Source organism: Macaca fascicularis, chromosome 4 (genome assembly GCF_037993035.2).
Source record: "Macaca fascicularis isolate 582-1 chromosome 4, T2T-MFA8v1.1".
In the NCBI taxonomy this organism is placed as follows: domain Eukaryota; kingdom Metazoa; phylum Chordata; class Mammalia; order Primates; family Cercopithecidae; genus Macaca; species Macaca fascicularis.
Window position 1 is genome coordinate 35,543,399 of NC_088378.1, and position 17,703 is coordinate 35,561,101.

General features: G+C 37.3%; 2 protein-coding genes across 12 annotated transcripts in view; one reads left to right on the forward strand and one right to left on the reverse strand.

The window, feature by feature from the left end:
* Positions 1-1,068: 1,068 nt before the first annotated feature.
* ARG1 (arginase 1) lies at positions 1,069-12,165 on the forward strand. The gene is made up of 8 exons (XM_005551843.4): positions 1,069-1,182; positions 4,467-4,539; positions 6,947-7,121; positions 9,080-9,239; positions 10,461-10,555; positions 10,887-10,991; positions 11,189-11,325; positions 11,576-12,165. The coding sequence occupies exons 1-8, from the start codon at positions 1,126-1,128 to the stop codon at positions 11,740-11,742; spliced, it is 969 nt and encodes a 322-aa protein (XP_005551900.1). The 5' UTR covers positions 1,069-1,125; the 3' UTR covers positions 11,743-12,165.
* A 2,787-nt stretch (positions 12,166-14,952) lies between these two features.
* Positions 14,953-17,703, reverse strand: part of MED23 (mediator complex subunit 23) — a 47,399-nt gene continuing 44,648 nt past the window's right edge. For all 11 annotated transcript variants that reach the window (XR_012433440.1, XR_012433441.1, XR_012433439.1 and 8 more), the window contains 2 exons: positions 17,555-17,686; positions 14,953-16,032 (listed from right to left, as the gene is read on the reverse strand). Coding sequence is in view for 8 of the 11 variants with exons in the window: in XM_074037055.1 (XP_073893156.1) it covers positions 15,865-16,032; positions 17,555-17,686 (300 nt within the window). In the remaining 3 variants the exon portion in view is untranslated. The remainder of the gene's footprint in view (positions 16,033-17,554; positions 17,687-17,703) is intronic.

A 17,703-nucleotide genomic window follows, 5' to 3' on the forward strand; every position in this document is an offset into this window, starting at 1 on the left:
GATACAGCAGATAAAATTCTCTGACCTCATGGAATTTAAACTCCAAAATGTTCTTTCCCACCAATAGGAAAAAGAAATTAGTTTCTACTAAGTGAATTTTCCCTTTAAATTACAATTACATAATTTTAAAGTCAGAAGGATCTTTAAGGTGCCTTTATTTTAAATTCATACTTTTGTATGGTGACAAATGGCAGCCCAGGGGCATAGAGGCTGACACCTCCCCAGCGTTTAGACTATAAGCTCAACTGTTAAGTCAGAATGCCAAAGGCTGAATCCGGCTTTTCTTCTACAACCTGTGTTGGCAATGTCTCTGAGCTTCAGTTTCTTCGTCAGTATAATGGCACCAATGATAAGACTTCACGTAAAATTGGTATAAATATTAAATAAGGTATTTTGAAACAGAACAGCATCTGACACATGGTAAAAACTCAATGTTAGCTATTTTTATTTCTATACTTTGATTATGATATGACTCCACAATTATTTTCCTATACACCATATTTCAAAAATGGTAACCTCTCTGGGTTACCAATCAAGTAACTAATTTTTTAAAGTAATAATTTTAAAAAAGAAAGTTATATACTCTTTATGATAGTGTACCCTAAAGGTTTATGAAATGTGTCTCATGGATTAATCGTTTAACCTCATGTGTGAAATCTTAACTCAGGATATTAGGGCTGGAAGGGATGTGATAGACAATCCTGCCAAGCCTGGCCCTTCTTCTACAAGGAGGTCTTCAGAGATCTGGAGGAGGAAAGTGCCTTGCCCTGAGTTCGCTGAGCCAGAACAATAGGACTTCTTCTGTAGTTGTGAAACTTGTCAATTGTCTAAGTCTAGGTTAATGCCATCTGGCTGGCTTTTTAAAAAGAGTGTGAAGTAAGAACATGAATGATTGTCACTTAATTAGAGACCTAGACTCAGAGGAATTATAGTTACTCCATGTATGAAAAATTGCAAGACTGTTGACTCTGTCATTCTTCGGTTTAGTGGGTGGAGCCAGCTGTCCTCATTAGAATAAAGGTTGTTTATTCAACCCAAGTATAAATGGAAAAAAAAGATGTGCCCTCTGTCATTGAGGGTTGACTGACTGGAGAGCTCAAGTGCAGCAAAGAGAAGTGTCAGAGCATGAGTGCTAAGTCCAGAACCATTGGGATTATTGGAGCTCCTTTCTCAAAGGGACAGGTAAGGAAAAAAGTCTTTCTTTGAATTCCTGGGATTTAGTTGAAAATTTTGGACTTCGAAATTTGTAAGGTGTTATTGTCTAGTTAGTTCAATTTTCTGATACAACCTATATTTTAAAGTCCTCTCACCATTTTCCAACATTGTATAATTATACTCACATACCCACTTACTCTTGTGGCTCCTGATCTCAGCTAGAGCTAAATTCATTTGAACCTACAGAATGTTTTCTCATATTTTTTAGGAGAAAATATTTTTCTTTGAATTGAAATGGACTATTTCTGCATTGTAGCTACTCATTTAGGTTTAGTTGCTCTTGTTTTTGATGTTACTGTGTGTATGTATAGGAAGAGAGAATTTTAAGAAATACATTTGTTTAGTTACATAATTAATGCCTAGAAAAATTTAATAGTTTGGCAATAACCTTCAGACTTCTTATGATTTGGATAACTGAAATATTATTGCTTCACGCAACTTTGTGAATAATTCATGTTATGTTAGGTTTTTAATGATTCTATGAAACCGTTCATTCATGGTCTAGGTAGAATCCTTTATGTACCTCACATGGAAGGGGAAAAAAGAACAAAAAAAGAAAGAAAATCCTACTGCAGTTTGGCGACTCTAAAAGGATTTTAATGGATTTATGAAACTCCCAGACTTCCTTAGAGCCACCAGCTGTGAATCCACACATGCCAGCAACATCTGAACACACTTTTTTTTCTGCCTGGGCACACTTATTCTAGTAAAGAGAGTGTGATGACAGAACACCATAGACTTCAACACACATCTGTGCTCAAAAAGGGTAAAAAACAAAGAACAAAATCAAACAAGACAATGTGTGAGTTGAAACTGCTAAGGTTGATTTTCTCCAGGTTTCTCAGAATCTGGGCAGCGTTTTGCTTCCTTTTAATTTGGAACCCTTGCTGTGTACTCTGACTTTTTACTGCAAAACAAATTGAGAGAGGCCAGAGGTTAGAGGCCCAAACAGCATTTGAACTGTCAGTAAATACTACTTTGCTTCTCCTGGAAATCCTCCAAAAGTCTCTCCCAAACACAGGGACATTTTGCTGACACAGAAGTGCTCCTTTTAAAATCCACACTGTTCTCACCTACTCTTGAACAGGTTATAATAAATATATAATTTTAAAAATTGACAAAAGGGAAGCAAGTCTCCTCCTTCTACCACCCTTCTCCCGTTAAAACATGGTCATGAGAATGGAGTTCATTGTCTCATGATTGTAAGGACTAAGAGAGAGAGATTTTTTTACACTAAGTCACAGAGTAGAGAGGATAAAATGGCCAAGATGTAAGTATTTGTCCTCACCTAAAGGAGTTACAGGTTTGACAGGTAGGCAAAAGGAAATGATTAGAGAGCAGATGACTAAAATGTGGAGTCTGAGAAAGGGCTTAATCCCTGTCTCACCTCGTTGAAAGGCTTGCAAGGCAGTGAACAAACAATAAAGTAGGTATTATTTTTACCTTGCAGTTGGATTTAAAAAAGGCTCAGAGAGGTTTGGTAATGTGCTCAACATCACACAGGCTTGACTGCATAATTCCAGATGAGATAATCTGATTCCAATGCCTATGCCCTTGATTTGCACTGATGTCTCTTCAGACTATTCAACTCCAAAGGTGACTTTATACTTGTGGCCATTGAGGGATTGGGCCCAGCTTAGAAAGTCAGTGGAGCTGACAAAGCAATTTCCAAAGTGGGCAGATAGAGCAAGCAAGAGGAAAGCCCAATCATGAGAAGCCATTTGAATAAAACAAATAAAAATGAATGCTAGAAAATGTAATGGCTGTATTATAGCAAATAGAGTGTCAACTAAGGGGTCTATGAGCTTTGTTCTAAAGTCTGAAAGGAAGAAGGGTAAAAAAGCCAATGAGTTTTATCAAACTGCGGATTGAGTATCTACTATATGTCAGCTCTACACTACAAAATATAGGCCCCAAATGTAAAGCAACCTGGACTGAAATCTAACAATGAGGAAAAGACAAAAACAGTCACAAAACTAAAGGCAAAACATGAACCAAGCAGCACCCTATTGGGGTTGAAAGAAGGAGAAATTGTGTCTACTTGACTGGGGAGAGGGAGGCGTGTCAAGCAAAAAGGTAGTAAAGAAGCAAAATGTGTCAGGCAGAGGATAGGGTGGGTGCCTTGCTGCTAGGGACAGGAATTTGACATAAAGGATTTGCCTGGCGCCCAGGGCAAGTCTTCTGTTCCTTTGAATGGGGAAGAAATATTTGCTTGCTTTGATGCCACAGCCCCAATCTGAAAGATAGACACACGTGTCTTTTAACACATTGTCTCATCTGACAACATGTAATCATTTTCTGATCTAAAAGCTTGTCGGAAATTAAAATCAGAAAGATTCAGAAAAGAACTGTGCCTTTAGACCTCTAATTGTTCAGGGAGCTGAGGAAGACTTGCCCCTTGGAGGAAGAGTGTTAGCTTCCCTAATGTCAAAACGGCAAGGGTAGAACTTCCCATCTGCTGTTTAAGTAGGCCAAAACTTGAAATTAGTGGGTTGGTCTTTGTTTGTAGTTTTCAGCTCCCAGGTGATGACTTTTCCTGTTGCCTGCTTTCTCCCCAAGAGCTCTAGCTTACTGCTGTGAGTACATGCACATAGGCCTCTTTCATGTCACACTCTTTCGATGCTTTTGCCCAATTGTTCCCTTGGTTTGCAGAGTTTCTCCATCACTCTGTCTTGTTTTCCTAACTACCTACTCATGTCGCAAGACTCAGCTTAAACAGTATTTATTTCTTGCAGCCTTTACTGACACACCCTGTCCCCAGTAGTATTAAGGGCATCCTGTTTTTGTTACTACATTTTATGTCATCATTGAAGCAGCTATGTATTGTAATTGGGGTTAAGTGCCCACATCTCCTATCAAAGTCAAAAGCTTTTTCATCATTGGATCTCATCTACCAGACTGCTTTTGCACAAACTATGTGCTCACTATGTTGATAACATGGGTTGACGGGAAGAGGGGATGCAGGTTTTGGAATCCAAAGACCTGAATATGAACACAGGCTCTGCCACTTATTAGCTGTGTGCCAGTCTAAAAACCATAACCTTTGTGATTCTAGTTCTTTCTATTTGGCATAAGAGTCATTCAGTCTACCTTGCTGTGAAGATTAAAAGAGATGATGTAAATTCCTGGCTCTGTAGGAACTCAAAAAATGATAGTTACAGTTCAACTGATTAAATAATGAAAAGGGTTCCTGCTGTGAGCATCTGATGGTCATGATAATGTCTGAAGTACTTTATTTTTTAATTGTTCAGCCACGAGGAGGGGTGGAAGAAGGCCCTACAGTATTGAGAAAGGCTGGTCTGCTTGAGAAACTTGAAGAACAAGGTAATTTTTAAATTGAAAAATGATCAGCCTGATTTCCTCCCCACTCTGAAGGAAGGAGCAGGCCCCTGTCAACCTGGAGTGTGTCTGGAATATTTACACCAGAATTGTGGTACTGGCTTTAACCTGAGAAACACATCCTACAAAAACAGCAGGGCATGGGGAGAATGCTCAGGAATTGCTGATGTAATCCTCACTCAGATATTTTGTCTTTCCAGCCAAACTACAGAATAAGAGAAATTGCATATGCAGGAACGGGGGTTGGGGTGGATGGTAGGGGAGCCGGGGAAACAGCAAATGGAAAGCAAGGTGCAGCAGGAAGTATGCTACTAGCAACAGGACCCCATTTGTGAAATAAAATAAAATAAAACAGTAATAATGATAATAACAATAGTGCCTAGTGTTTGCGCAGTGTGTATATATATACACATATGCATAAGCATGCAAATGTAAATTTACATATATTTTTAAAGTATGGGCTCAATTATCTGTTATCTTTACATATAAGATGCTGATAAAGTGTTGGTCAGGATGTGGAGCAACTAGAACCCTCATATGTTTCTGATGGGAATGCAAATAATACAGCCACTTTGAAAGTAGGTGGGCAGTTTCTTAGGTAAACATATATTTACATTTTAACCTAGCAGGTCTACTTCTGGGTGCAGAGAAGTACAACTACAAACATTCAAGTACAAGTTTTCACTTCTCTTGGGTAAGAGATTTGTACTTGAATGTGTGGGGGCAGCAATATTTATAATAAACAAAAAATGGAAACAGCAAAATGCCCATCAACTGGTAGATGGTTAAACAAAAAGTGTCACATCCATGCAATGAGATAGTACTCAACAACAAAAAGGAATGGACTGGCTGGGCGCGGTGGCTCAGGCCTGTAATCCTACCACTTTGGGAAGCCAAGGTGGGCGGACTGTCTGAGCTCAGGAGTTCAAGACCTGGGCAACACGGTGAAACTCCATCTCTACAAAAAATTAGCCAGGCGTGGTGGCATGCACCTGTAGTCCCTGTAGTCCCAGCTACTCAGGAGGCTGAGGCAGGAGAACTGCTTGAACCTGGGAGGTGGAGGTTGCAGTGAGCCAAGATTGCGCCACTGCACTCCAGGCTGGGTGACGGAGCGAGACTCCATCTCCAGAAAAAAAATAAAAAGGAATGGACTGCAGACACAGGCAAGAACATGGTGGATCTGAAAAACAGCAGGCTAAGACACAAAAGACTACACATTGTGTGAATCCATTGATATAACATTCTGGAAAGACAAAAGCATAGCAAAAGAAAGCAGATCAGCAGTTCTTGGGGTTGGGGGCAAGAATTACCTTTAAAGTGGCAGGATGGAATTCGAGAGAGAATGGAAATGTTTTAAATCTTGATTGTGGTGGTGGTTTCAAGACTAGATTTTTTCAAACTCATTGACCTGCACACTTAAAATCAGTGAGTTTTAGTGAACAAGAATTACATCTCGTAAATCTTTAAAAAAAAAAAAAAAAAAAAAGACAAATACAGACACCCACCTGAGAACAGAATGCTTGGGTAAATGGACTTGTCCCTTAACTGACAAGAATAATTTGGTCATGTGTTACAGCAGGTGAAATTTTTTGGAGGCATTACTAAATCAGATTCAGACATACATGTAACAAATACCATATTTAATGGCCAGTTAGTTCAGAACACTGAACTGATTCCATATCACAGTTTTACGTGAAACTCTCTACTTTTCAAGCCTAATTCAAGGTCTTTTAGGGAGCACACTCAGTCCTTAGGAATCTGGGGTTACCTGCAATTTTTCCTTACTAAAAAGAATAACTAAAAAGCTTTATTTCCTAAGCTTCCAAAGTGTTAGGTTCAGTGCTAAGCACATATTCACATATTCTTATTTATTTATGATAATATCACTATGAGGCAGGTTCAATGGATATTTTGTGTGTGTGTGTGTATCCAGATGAAAATATACCAGTGCTTTTTAAATTTTCTGAGAATACATATATATATATTGATATATATATATTTAATTTTTATCAAAATGAAGCATGCTTACTATAGAAAGGTAAAAAGTACATAAGCAGAGAGAGACAGAGGGACAGAGACCGAGACAGTGACATTCCCTATTAAGCCCAAGCCAGAAGATTATCACTGTTATATTTTGGTGTCTAGTCTAACTGGATGAATTCAAGAAGTGTTTACTGAGAGCCTGGTATACAGCTGCACCAGTGTGTGGTACTGGTAACATGTCAAGCAAAAGCAGACATGGGTCTACCTTCCTGGGATTTACAGACCTTTCAGGGTTTTTCATTTGCTTATACTTGTGAATATATGCCTATTTTATATAATTGGGATCATCCTACATAGACTGATTTGTAATCTACTTTTTAATTTAGTAACTAAAAACTTTTAATTTTAGAGTGTGATGTGAAGGATTACGGGGACCTGTCCTTTGCTGACATCCCTAATGACAGTCCCTTTCAAATTGTGAAGAATCCAAGGTCTGTGGGAAAAGCGACTGAACAGCTGGCTGGCAAGGTGGCAGAAGTCAAGAAGAATGGAAGAATCAGCCTGGTGCTGGGTGGAGACCACAGGTCTTGTTGAATAACTGTGTCTATGGGAGTCTGGCACAAAGGAAATGTAACCAAGGCCAGAAGAAGAGAGAAAATATAGAAATATAGATGGAAAAGCATTGACCTATATTTAATATCAAATTTTCTGCCTTTAAAAAATTTTGTAGGTTACTAACTTTATTATAGAAACAGACTTAGCTCAATGTGAAGTCTTACAATATCTGTATTTTGACCTAGTACAGCAGAAAATGTATGAAATATGAATGGATTTCATCTAAATATTCATCACAAGCTTACATTTCTAAATAAGTACATGAGGCAATTCATAGCTTATTTGTTCTTAATTGCCGATAATACATACAACTCATATAGGTCAACAATTTCAAAGTATGGGTTTTTCATTATAAAATAATGATTATAACATTTTTGAAAGCATCAGACACACACACAAGAAAAAAAAGTGATAATCGTACTTCTCTAACAACCATTTCAACCAGAATTGAAAATCTGGCACATTTCTTTCATGGCATCTTTTTTTTCCTTGTACATGATGACTTTGTTTAACAAGTGTGTGTGTGTGTGTGTGTGTGTGTGTGAAAGAGAGAGAGAGAGAGACAGATGTCTATGTTGTGTTCTCACTCTACAGTGCAAATTTCCTTGTTGCTTCATGGGATGTGCATAAGCATCATAAGCATCAGTTTTTTAGTTGCTGCATGATTTTTCATCAAGGGGTTACATCGCTATATATGTACATATTGTCACATATTCAGGTTACATTGTAATTTTCACCATTACAAATAATGTGACAAAGACCATTTTTGTGCATGAGGCTTTTTAAATATTTACCCTCAAGGCCTAGGATAATTTTCTCTGAGAGGCCTGATTAGATCTAAAACCAGAAACACTTCTATGGCTCTTGAGCTCAGTGACTTCAGGCCTCCTCGGTTTCCTCTTCTAAAGCCAAACTGTTACCAGGGCCTCTGTATCAAAACTGCAATTGGGAAACCGAGGCTCGTTTTCTTTTGTAAGTGGAGAAATTTGTAAATGGAAATCTGAAGAATGGCACATGGCAAAAGACAAGAAACCTGAAGGGAAAACAAACGTTACATTGAATAATCCATACCTGAACATGAAGGCATGATTGCTTTCACTTCGAGAATCTAAAAGCTAATGATTCTCTGAGTGATACTTAAACATTCACAAATGGGAGAATACAGGCATTGTATAGTATTAGCTTGGTGCAAAAGTAATTGCAGTTTTCAAATGGCAAAACCGCAATACTTTTGCACCAACTTAATATATCCTAACTTTTAACTTCTGTGCAAGATATCATTTATGTCTTCCATTCCAGCAAAATGTCTGGAGCTTGAAGTATTTGGGATGAACTTTGTTCCTGGTTGAGTGGGTAACTAGATGCATTGAATAGAGTGAGTGAACACACACGCCATACGCTGGCTGAGGAACTTCTGAGTAAGAACATGTAAGAACCTCTGAGTGATGCTCCCAAATTATAAAAGAGCTGGATTTTAAGAAAAATGGAAGGACTTTGTCATAGTTCACTTGAGAGAATTAAGTATTTCCCAAGAGAGATCAGTGTGCAGAAAATGATCCAAATTTAACTCTGAGAATTGAACAGTGTCTCATGCTAAGGAATTTCTTGTGTAGCTAGTGTTTTTATACTCATTTATTTTTTGGCTAAGCTCTAATCTGTGGTTTTCTTACAAGGTGGATTTTGGGGGAAAAATCACAATTGTTTTAGTAATGCAATCGATATAAATATAACTAGTTAGTAAGCACTAAGTGTAAGTGATGTTTTCTCTATTGTTACAACTGATTGGCATCTTCAATTTAGAATCTATCAGAAATATCAGACACTGTGACTTAAAGGAAAACCAAGTGGGAGCACTAAGTGAGTGAATAATATGATGTATGTAGTGACACTGCAAACTTGATGTTCACACAAAATTTTTCCCCAAAAGTTTGGCAATTGGAAGCATCTCTGGCCATGCCAGCGTCCACCCTGATCTCGGAGTCATCTGGGTGGATGCTCACACTGATATCAACACTCCACTGACAACCACAACTGGAAACTTGCATGGACAACCTGTATCTTTCCTCCTGAAGGAACTAAAAGGAAAGGTAAAAGACTGGTTGGTACTCTAGTGCGAAAGAACACTTTTTAGGAGACATTCAGGAGGTGGAAGGGAAATGAGAAATTCCATGTTATCTTATTCTTGGTGTAATCTCAAGTCATTTTCTCTGCAACCAGTAAGCAAAGGGTTGGTTGATAAAAGGCAGTGAGGCTCTCTATCTCTGCCTTGCAAACTGACTTAATATATATTTTCTCTGATGATTCTTAAACTATCCTTTTAGTAAGTGGGGCAGTGAGTAATCATTTATAAACAGGTCACTGGAGGTTCAGAGGTTAACCAACTTGCCCAAGATATATGCCAAGCCTATAGTGAAGCAAGGGCTAGCACCAGGCCTCCTCATTCCTTCCTCTTTCCACTACATACCACACAGTCCTGCATTCTTACCGAGTAGTCTTTCTATATCATAGAGTCTTTTCAAAAAAGAAATTTGAAAATTTCAGATACAATGGTTTATGAACTAACGTATTTACTGGGAGAAGAACCTGTCTAAATCATAAGAGAAAGAACAATCTCCCTGCTCCCTAGAAACTTCTTTTCTAAAAGATGGAAAATAAAATGTCAGATTAAGATTTAATATTATAGTTTATAACTTTTGTTGATATGCCATAGTGTATCAATAAAGTTTTTATTGATATAATTATAATATTTTGTCCTTATGATGATACAAGAGGTTAAAACCTCCTTATGTTAAATGCTCAGAAATAATGTCTTTTGAACTAATGACCAAGGGATGGGTTTATAAACTTGCAAAGTATCGACCTAGCACATGGGAAAAACTAAACGTGGCTCCAGGACAAAGCAGATATCATCATATTATGATGTGAATAACCAAAGGACAGGTCACGAATTTCCCTCAGCTGCTCTAGGCCATCCTCTGGATTAAGGACTTACTGAGAAAGGGAAGTAAAGAAGGAAGCTACCAAAGTAATGGGAACACACTCATTTCTTTATAGAGGAGCCCTGGGAAAGAAGGGCCCAGCAGGAATGGGGCACAAAGTAGGTAAATGCCAAGTGGTTCAAGGCAAAGTCAAAGCAATCAAGGGGAGGCACACATCCCCTTCTTAATTGTGTATAATTTTTACACGATTTCTTCTATATTTATATTCTAAATATAAGATATTTGCAGTCCAATAAGTGTCTTTACCTTTGAATGTAGGATTTGTTCAAGAGAATCACACATAACCAAGTGAAAACATTGCAATTTTAGATTCCCGATGTGCCAGGATTCTCCTGGGTGACGCCCTGCATATCTGCCAAGGATATTGTGTATATTGGCTTGAGAGACGTGGACCCTGGGGAACAGTAAGCTTATTCCTTGATGTGATTTGCCTTCATTTTTGTCCCTTTGTGTGCTAGATGTGCTTTACTGACCAAATCTATGAGAGAAAATTAAACATCAAGACACATACACACACATACACCCACACACACACATATTTATATACATGTACATACCTATGTATCCAGGCAATTAAATCTCAATTGACTTGCTGTTAAAATACAAATAAAACTATATTGAGTTAGGTTCACAGAACCTAAATATTTTATATATTTTACTATATTGATATTTCCCTTAAAAGGAGACAGGCAGGCACAGTCAGCCTTATTAATTATCTTAATTTCTCTTTTATAGCTACATTTTGAAAACTCTAGGCATTAAATACTTTTCAATGACTGAAGTGGACAGACTGGGAATTGGCAAGGTGATGGAAGAAACACTCAGCTATCTACTAGGAAGGTAGGATTCTTTTGTGTGTGCACACGTGTGTGTAACATAAAAAGTTGGTACTGACATTAACCAATGTAAGTTATTAATAAAGTCTTTATATGAAATAATGGGTTGCTACTTTTTATAAAGCAAGGCAACAGATATATTTATTGATGAAATGTGAAGCCATCAATCTTAAAGTGAAATCCTTTCCCATTTTTTAAAAGAAAGAAAAGGCCAATTCATCTGAGTTTTGATGTTGATGGACTGGACCCATCTTTCACACCAGCTACTGGCACACCAGTCGTGGGAGGTCTGTCATACAGAGAAGGTCTCTACATCACGGAAGAAATCTACAAAACAGGTAGTTAACAATCTGAGGGAATAGAGAAGCAAGTGTACACTTGACTAATATATATTCATACCTCCTTGACCTGAAAACAAGTCCCAGTTGACACTTACAGAATGTCCATCAATCACATGATGCAATAACTAAAGTGTTTTCCATTGGTTACTACCTTTTTCTGTTAGTGGATAATCTTTCAAGTCTGTCTGTGCTAATTTCAAAATGTCAACTATTTTATAAATTACATTATTACAATTTGTTGTTGTAGGGCTACTTTCGGGATTAGATATAATGGAAGTGAACCCATCCCTGGGGAAGACACCAGAAGAAGTAACTCGAACAGTGAACACAGCAGTAGCAATAATCTTGGCTTGCTTTGGAGTTGCTCGGGAGGGTAATCACAAGCCTATTGACTACCTTAACCCACCTAAGTAAATGTGGGAAACATCCGATACAAATCTCATAGCTAATGGCATAATTAGAAATCTAATCATTTACTTAAACATAGAGTTGTCTTCCTAAAGATTTGTTCTTTCAGAAAAATGTTTTTCCAATTAGTATAAAACTCTACAAATTCCCTCTTGGTATAAAATTCAAGATGTGGAAATTCTAACTTTCTCAAAATTTAAAAGCTTGTATTTTCTAACTTGGCAAAAGACTTATCCTTAGAAAGAGAAGCATACATTGATTTCCAATTAAAAATTTGCTGGCATTAAAAATAAGCACATTTACATAAGACCCCATACATAGAGTGAGACTCCTGGAACCGGGAGACAAAGCTACCCCATCTGGAAAGGTACTATGTGTTCATGTCGTTCAAAAGATGTGATTTTTTTTATAATAAACTCTTTAAAACAAGACTGTATTGTGTCTACATATTTCTAAATACATGCCACACACACACACACACACACACACACACACACACACCCCACATTCACAATATGTCCTGCTTAAAAACTACGAAGATTGTATTGTGTCTACATATTTCTAAATACATGCAACAGACATACACACACACCCCCCACATTCACAATATGTCCTGCTTAAAAATACTAAGCAGGACGTATTTAAGAATTGTAGGCTCATGCCCGCAATCCCACTGCTTTGGGAGGCCAAGATGGGAGGATCTCTTGAGGCCAGGAACTTGAGACCAGCAACACAGCAAGACCCTGTCTCTAAAAAATAAAATAAAATAAAATAATAAAACTATTAGCTGGGTGTGGTGGCACATGCCTGTAGTCCCAGTTACTCTGGAGGCTGAGGCAGGAGGATCACTTGATTTCAGGAGTTCAAAGCTGCAATGAGCTATGATTGCGCCACTGTATTCCAGCTTTGGTAACAGGTGAGACACTGTCTCTTAAAAACAAAAAAATTTAAAAAACAAAACATTTTAAAAGTCACAGTGAAATCATCATCCCCAAAACACTGTGAGGCCTTGAAGCTATTTAAACTCCCTGGCTATGGTTTCTTCAACTGTAAAACGGGTAATAATAGGTTTGGGCAATCTCCAAGTTCATTGGGCTAGATGTCCACATTTTACTTTTTCTAAACCTCATACATGATTCTGGTTAATATTTTCAAAGCATGGTTGCTATTCAAGTAGCCTTTTGGGAGATGGAAGATATTCCTGGCTGGGTGTGGTGGCTCGCACCTGTAAACCCAGCACTTTGAGAGGACAAGGAGCTTGAGTCCAGGAGTTTGTGACCAGTCTGGCAACATGGTGAAACCCCATCTCTATAAAAAATACACACACACACACACTCTAGCTGGGCATGGTGGTGAACATCTGTAGTCCCAGCTACTCAGGAGGCTAAGGTGGAAGGACTGCTTCAGCCCAGGAGACGGAAGTTGCAGTGAGCTCAGATCGCGCCAATGCACTCCAGCCTGGGCAACAGAATGAGACCCTGAAAAAAAAAAAAAAAGATATTCCCCAAAATCGATTCAGGACCCACATAAATCAAATTGCTAGTTTGTTTTTAATAATTACTAATTCAGCTGAGGATGTCATCTAAAATTATCTGTCGTTTCCAATGTTTCACCTTTCACTCACTACAATTACAGTTTAGTCATATCCTAAAAACTCATCTCCATTCTGGAATGTAGTAAGGAAAATGGAAAAAACAAACCAGAGTAAACAGTAATCAAAACAAGGGAAGCAAAGTTTTTCTCCTCCCAGCAATTAATGTGAAAACCCCAGGGGGTTCTGTAAAAAAGGCAGGTCCATGAATGGATTTCTTCTGTGTTTTTGGTTTAACAGTATATGATAAAGGGCCCCTACAATCTGATTTTTCAAATGTAACACAGAATTTAAAAACTGTTACCTTTACTAGGCCTTCGAAAGATACACATTTTATTGAATTACTTTTAGATGGTAGCAATTATAATGGATCTCACAAGATACACTGTCTAATACAGTAACCACATGTGGTCATTTAAAGCTTAATAAAATTAAAAAATTCAGTTCCACATTTCATATGCCTCATAGATAAATGTAGCTACTAACTAGTGTATTGAATAGCACAGGTAAAGAACATTTCCATCACTGCCGAAAGTCATACTGGACAGAGCCACTCTAAACTTACTATTAATTTTCAAAAAGAAAAACTTTTAGGATATGATAAATACAAAGACATTTTTTCCCCCTCTGCTGTATTCTAAACCCAAATAAAGTTTTTGTCTTCCATTAGTCTCTGATTAAAAACATACTTAAAAGCCTATCCAGGGAAATTACATTCCCATGTTTTTAAGCTAGAGAGGGAAAACTGAATTTTTAATAAATTAATTAGAATGTTCATGTCCTTGAGAAAGTGATTATATTGATTTTCATTTCCTCTGTTTGTATAATACTAGAGTCATAATTTTATTCTCATTCTAGGATCAAAAAGCAACAAATTCCTCAAGGCAGCAAGAATATACTGACACTATGTTAAGATTAATACTTGAAATAATTTCTAGCATTTTTTCTGGGTAATTTTAAGAATGAGTCTAAAGGGGCCGGGCGCGATGGCTCACGCGCAATCCCAGCACCTTAGGAGGCCGAGGCGGGCGGATCACGAGGTCAGGAGATGGAGACCATCCTGTCTAACACGGTGAAATCCTGTCGCTTCTAAAAGTACAAAAAGAAATTAGCTGGGCATGGTGGCAGGCGCCTATAGTCCCAGCTACTCAGGAGGCTGAGGCAGGAGAATGGCATGAACCAGGGAGGCAGAGCTTGCAGTGAGCTGAGATCATGCCACTGTACTCCAGCCTGAGCGACAGAGCGAGACTCTGTCTCAAAAAACAAAAAACAAACAAACAAACAAAAAGAATGAGTCTGAGTCTGCAAAAATTACTTTTACCATTATATAAATTTTTAGCTGGACTTGCATGGCCAGTAATGATTTAGTGATGGCAATAACATGAGCTACAAAGAAAATAAAGTTCTAGGAGGAACGTATTTAGAAATATGAATTTGAAATACAGTTGGTTAAATTCACTAGTTCTTTCAAAAAGAATCTGTAACTCTTAATTCCTAGGCCAATGTCAGTCACCAACTGTAGTGTAGGACCCACAGAATACCGCATTTCCAACTGACCCCAGCCAGCACACCGCCTGGCACACAGCCGACATTCATTCCAAAGGAGTCATGAAACTATCACGTGGTATATTCATTCAGCAGACTTTACTTATTAGTTTTCAAGTCTTTCACAATGCCAATTCCCCCAAAATTAACAATGTCTCTCAAAATCCAAGAAATTCTGAAGAAATAAAATGTGTACTGTATTTACAAATACAAAATTAAAAAATTTTAAGATTATAAAAATTGAAGAATTATGTCATCTGTCAGGTGAGAGTGTCAATCTGCAAAAGCAATTATTTTTAAAAAAAGAAACTGGAGAATCAATCAAGTTCAAGAACTTTCAGATGTTATTTTCTTACATGGCTTCCAACTCATTTTATACAGTTAAGTTCGAATCCATAGCAAAGGTAATAAAACTACCAACTGACCTTGATAGAAACTATGGAAATTTATAACAAAATTTCAAGTCATTTTAAAAAGAATAGAAGCCTTGTTTGCTCCTACAACGCAACAAAGTCTAGATTCTTTTTCTTGATAAAAATCTTACTATTCTGAAAATCTACCAAGAGATTTATGCATAAAATATTTGTAATAACAGTTTTACATGTGGGGTGCCTTTAAAATAATATATCTGAAGACTAAGTATGTCATTAATAAAAAATACAAACAAAAACAACGGCTAGAATAGGAAAGACTGAAAGTGCCAATGACAAAAGTCCTTTGATCACAGATAACCTCTATGTTCCTATGTAGCTCTAATAAGTTGTTATGAATATGAACAACACGTATCTTACTTGATCTCTTAGAGACAAAAATATAGATAGGGAGATGGGAGTTATAAGGTGTCCACAGATTCATCATTTGAATCAAAATAAAACAATCTGAACATCATCACTGCTTCTATCACCATAGCGTGATCACATTCAGATTGAAAAGGTTTGAGTCCATTCTCAAAGACGGATGTATTTCCACTTTCTCCACAGTACAGTCTGGCTTCACTGAGTTACCGGTAAAGACACGGGCACCTGATTAGACTGAGGTGCTGGAGACCCACTGTTCATAGCTTGTGGAGGCACTGCAGCTGGTTCCATCTTGCTAATGTGTGTGATGAATCGAAGACGAAGTTTTAAAGCTGGTTTTAAGTTACAGATAATTTTCTCTACCTAAGAAATAAAAACACATTAAAACGTACTTTAATCAGAGAATTTCAACTTCTCACATTTAAAGCAGGATTTACACATATCCTGAGACAATAAACTAAGGAGTGGCGTGGGGTAGATGAGAAGTTTCTCAACATGTTCTGTGTTTTACGAAAAGCAGATACAATTCTTTCTTGCATGAGAAACAACACATTCTCCCTCACACACACCCATTATATATTCTATATGCATGTTTGTACATGAACCATATGTATATTCATATATAGGCATATACTTACAAAAGTATATCCACTTATCTAGCTAGCCAGTCATCCCACTACCAAAAGCTAGCAGAGTTTACACAGGAAATTTCATACATCCAACAAGCTGATCATTCTTTTAAAATGCCATCTTTACAGAAGCATGAAGCATAATTATATTTTAAAGTTCTTTGAATAACTCATGTCTGCAACATTTATATACAAAACTAATTATTTTTGTTTTGATTTACACTTGGAATTAACTAAATAATATTAGATCTACTCTTTTGAAAAACACTAAGGACACAAATACATCAAGTCGTTTCACAGCTTTCTTAGCTTTACTCAAATGCTCTTTGACCTTTTCCTTTCTGTACTCCCTTGTGTTAAAGTTTCTTAGGCCCAAATATAAAGAATACTTTTTTTAAAAAAAGCAATCAATTTCTTTTATAGTTTCTCTGCATGTTCTGTGTTGTAACAAAAGCCAATATAATTTCTCTCTTTCTTACATGAGAGAGAACAGGTCAACTCTCTTTGACACTGCTGCTGAGACATAAAGGAGTCAACCTCCTTGGTATCTCAACCCAAAGAATTGGGAGGGGTATCTCAACCCAAAGAATCAGTTATGATTCAAGGTCTTTTACTACTTTCAGACATCCCTATTAGGAAGTTCCTCTTCATATGCTAAGTCAGGATGTCCTCCCTTTAACTTTCCCAGAATTCATACACCCTCTAAAGTGACACAGAACAAATCTAATCCCTATTCCAAATGAAAACCCTCCAAAATGCTGAGGGCATAAATAATGCCCTAGGACTTTTTTTCTTCAGGTTAAGTATTCCCATATTCTTTAAATGCTCTTCATGAGTTAGTCTCTAGTCAGGATTAGTCTAGAATCCTGACTTTAGTCTTCTAGTTATGCTGTGGTTTGTCTAATGTCACCATGAGTGTTAGGAGAAGTAGGACCTCCTTTTCTCATAACACAACAACTTCTCTGCTCGTATTTCAGCAGCCATATCCCACTGTTTCTCCCTAATGAGATTATTATTAATTAACCCTCTAGGTCTTTTGGGGGAAAAGTACAAGAAATTATAACATGTATTTACTTTAATACTACATCTAGAATAATATGCCTCTGTTGCCTAAAAAGGTCTCAAACCCACCCATTTTCCTTAAAAAAAAATTAGACAAAATAAAAATAATCACTCAAACCAAAAAAGTCTATTACTATATGTTCAAGTTTTCTAAATTAAACATCATTAAAAATAATTAAACAAATTCAACTTACTTGCTCTTTCACGCTATCACCAGTAAACATATACTTCATGTGATATAGGAAGTCGCAGATGGGATCCATGTAATTTAAATGGGTGCTACACTGGTCGACATTCAGCAGCATGTCATAAAACGCCACACCAATCTATTTAACAAATAATG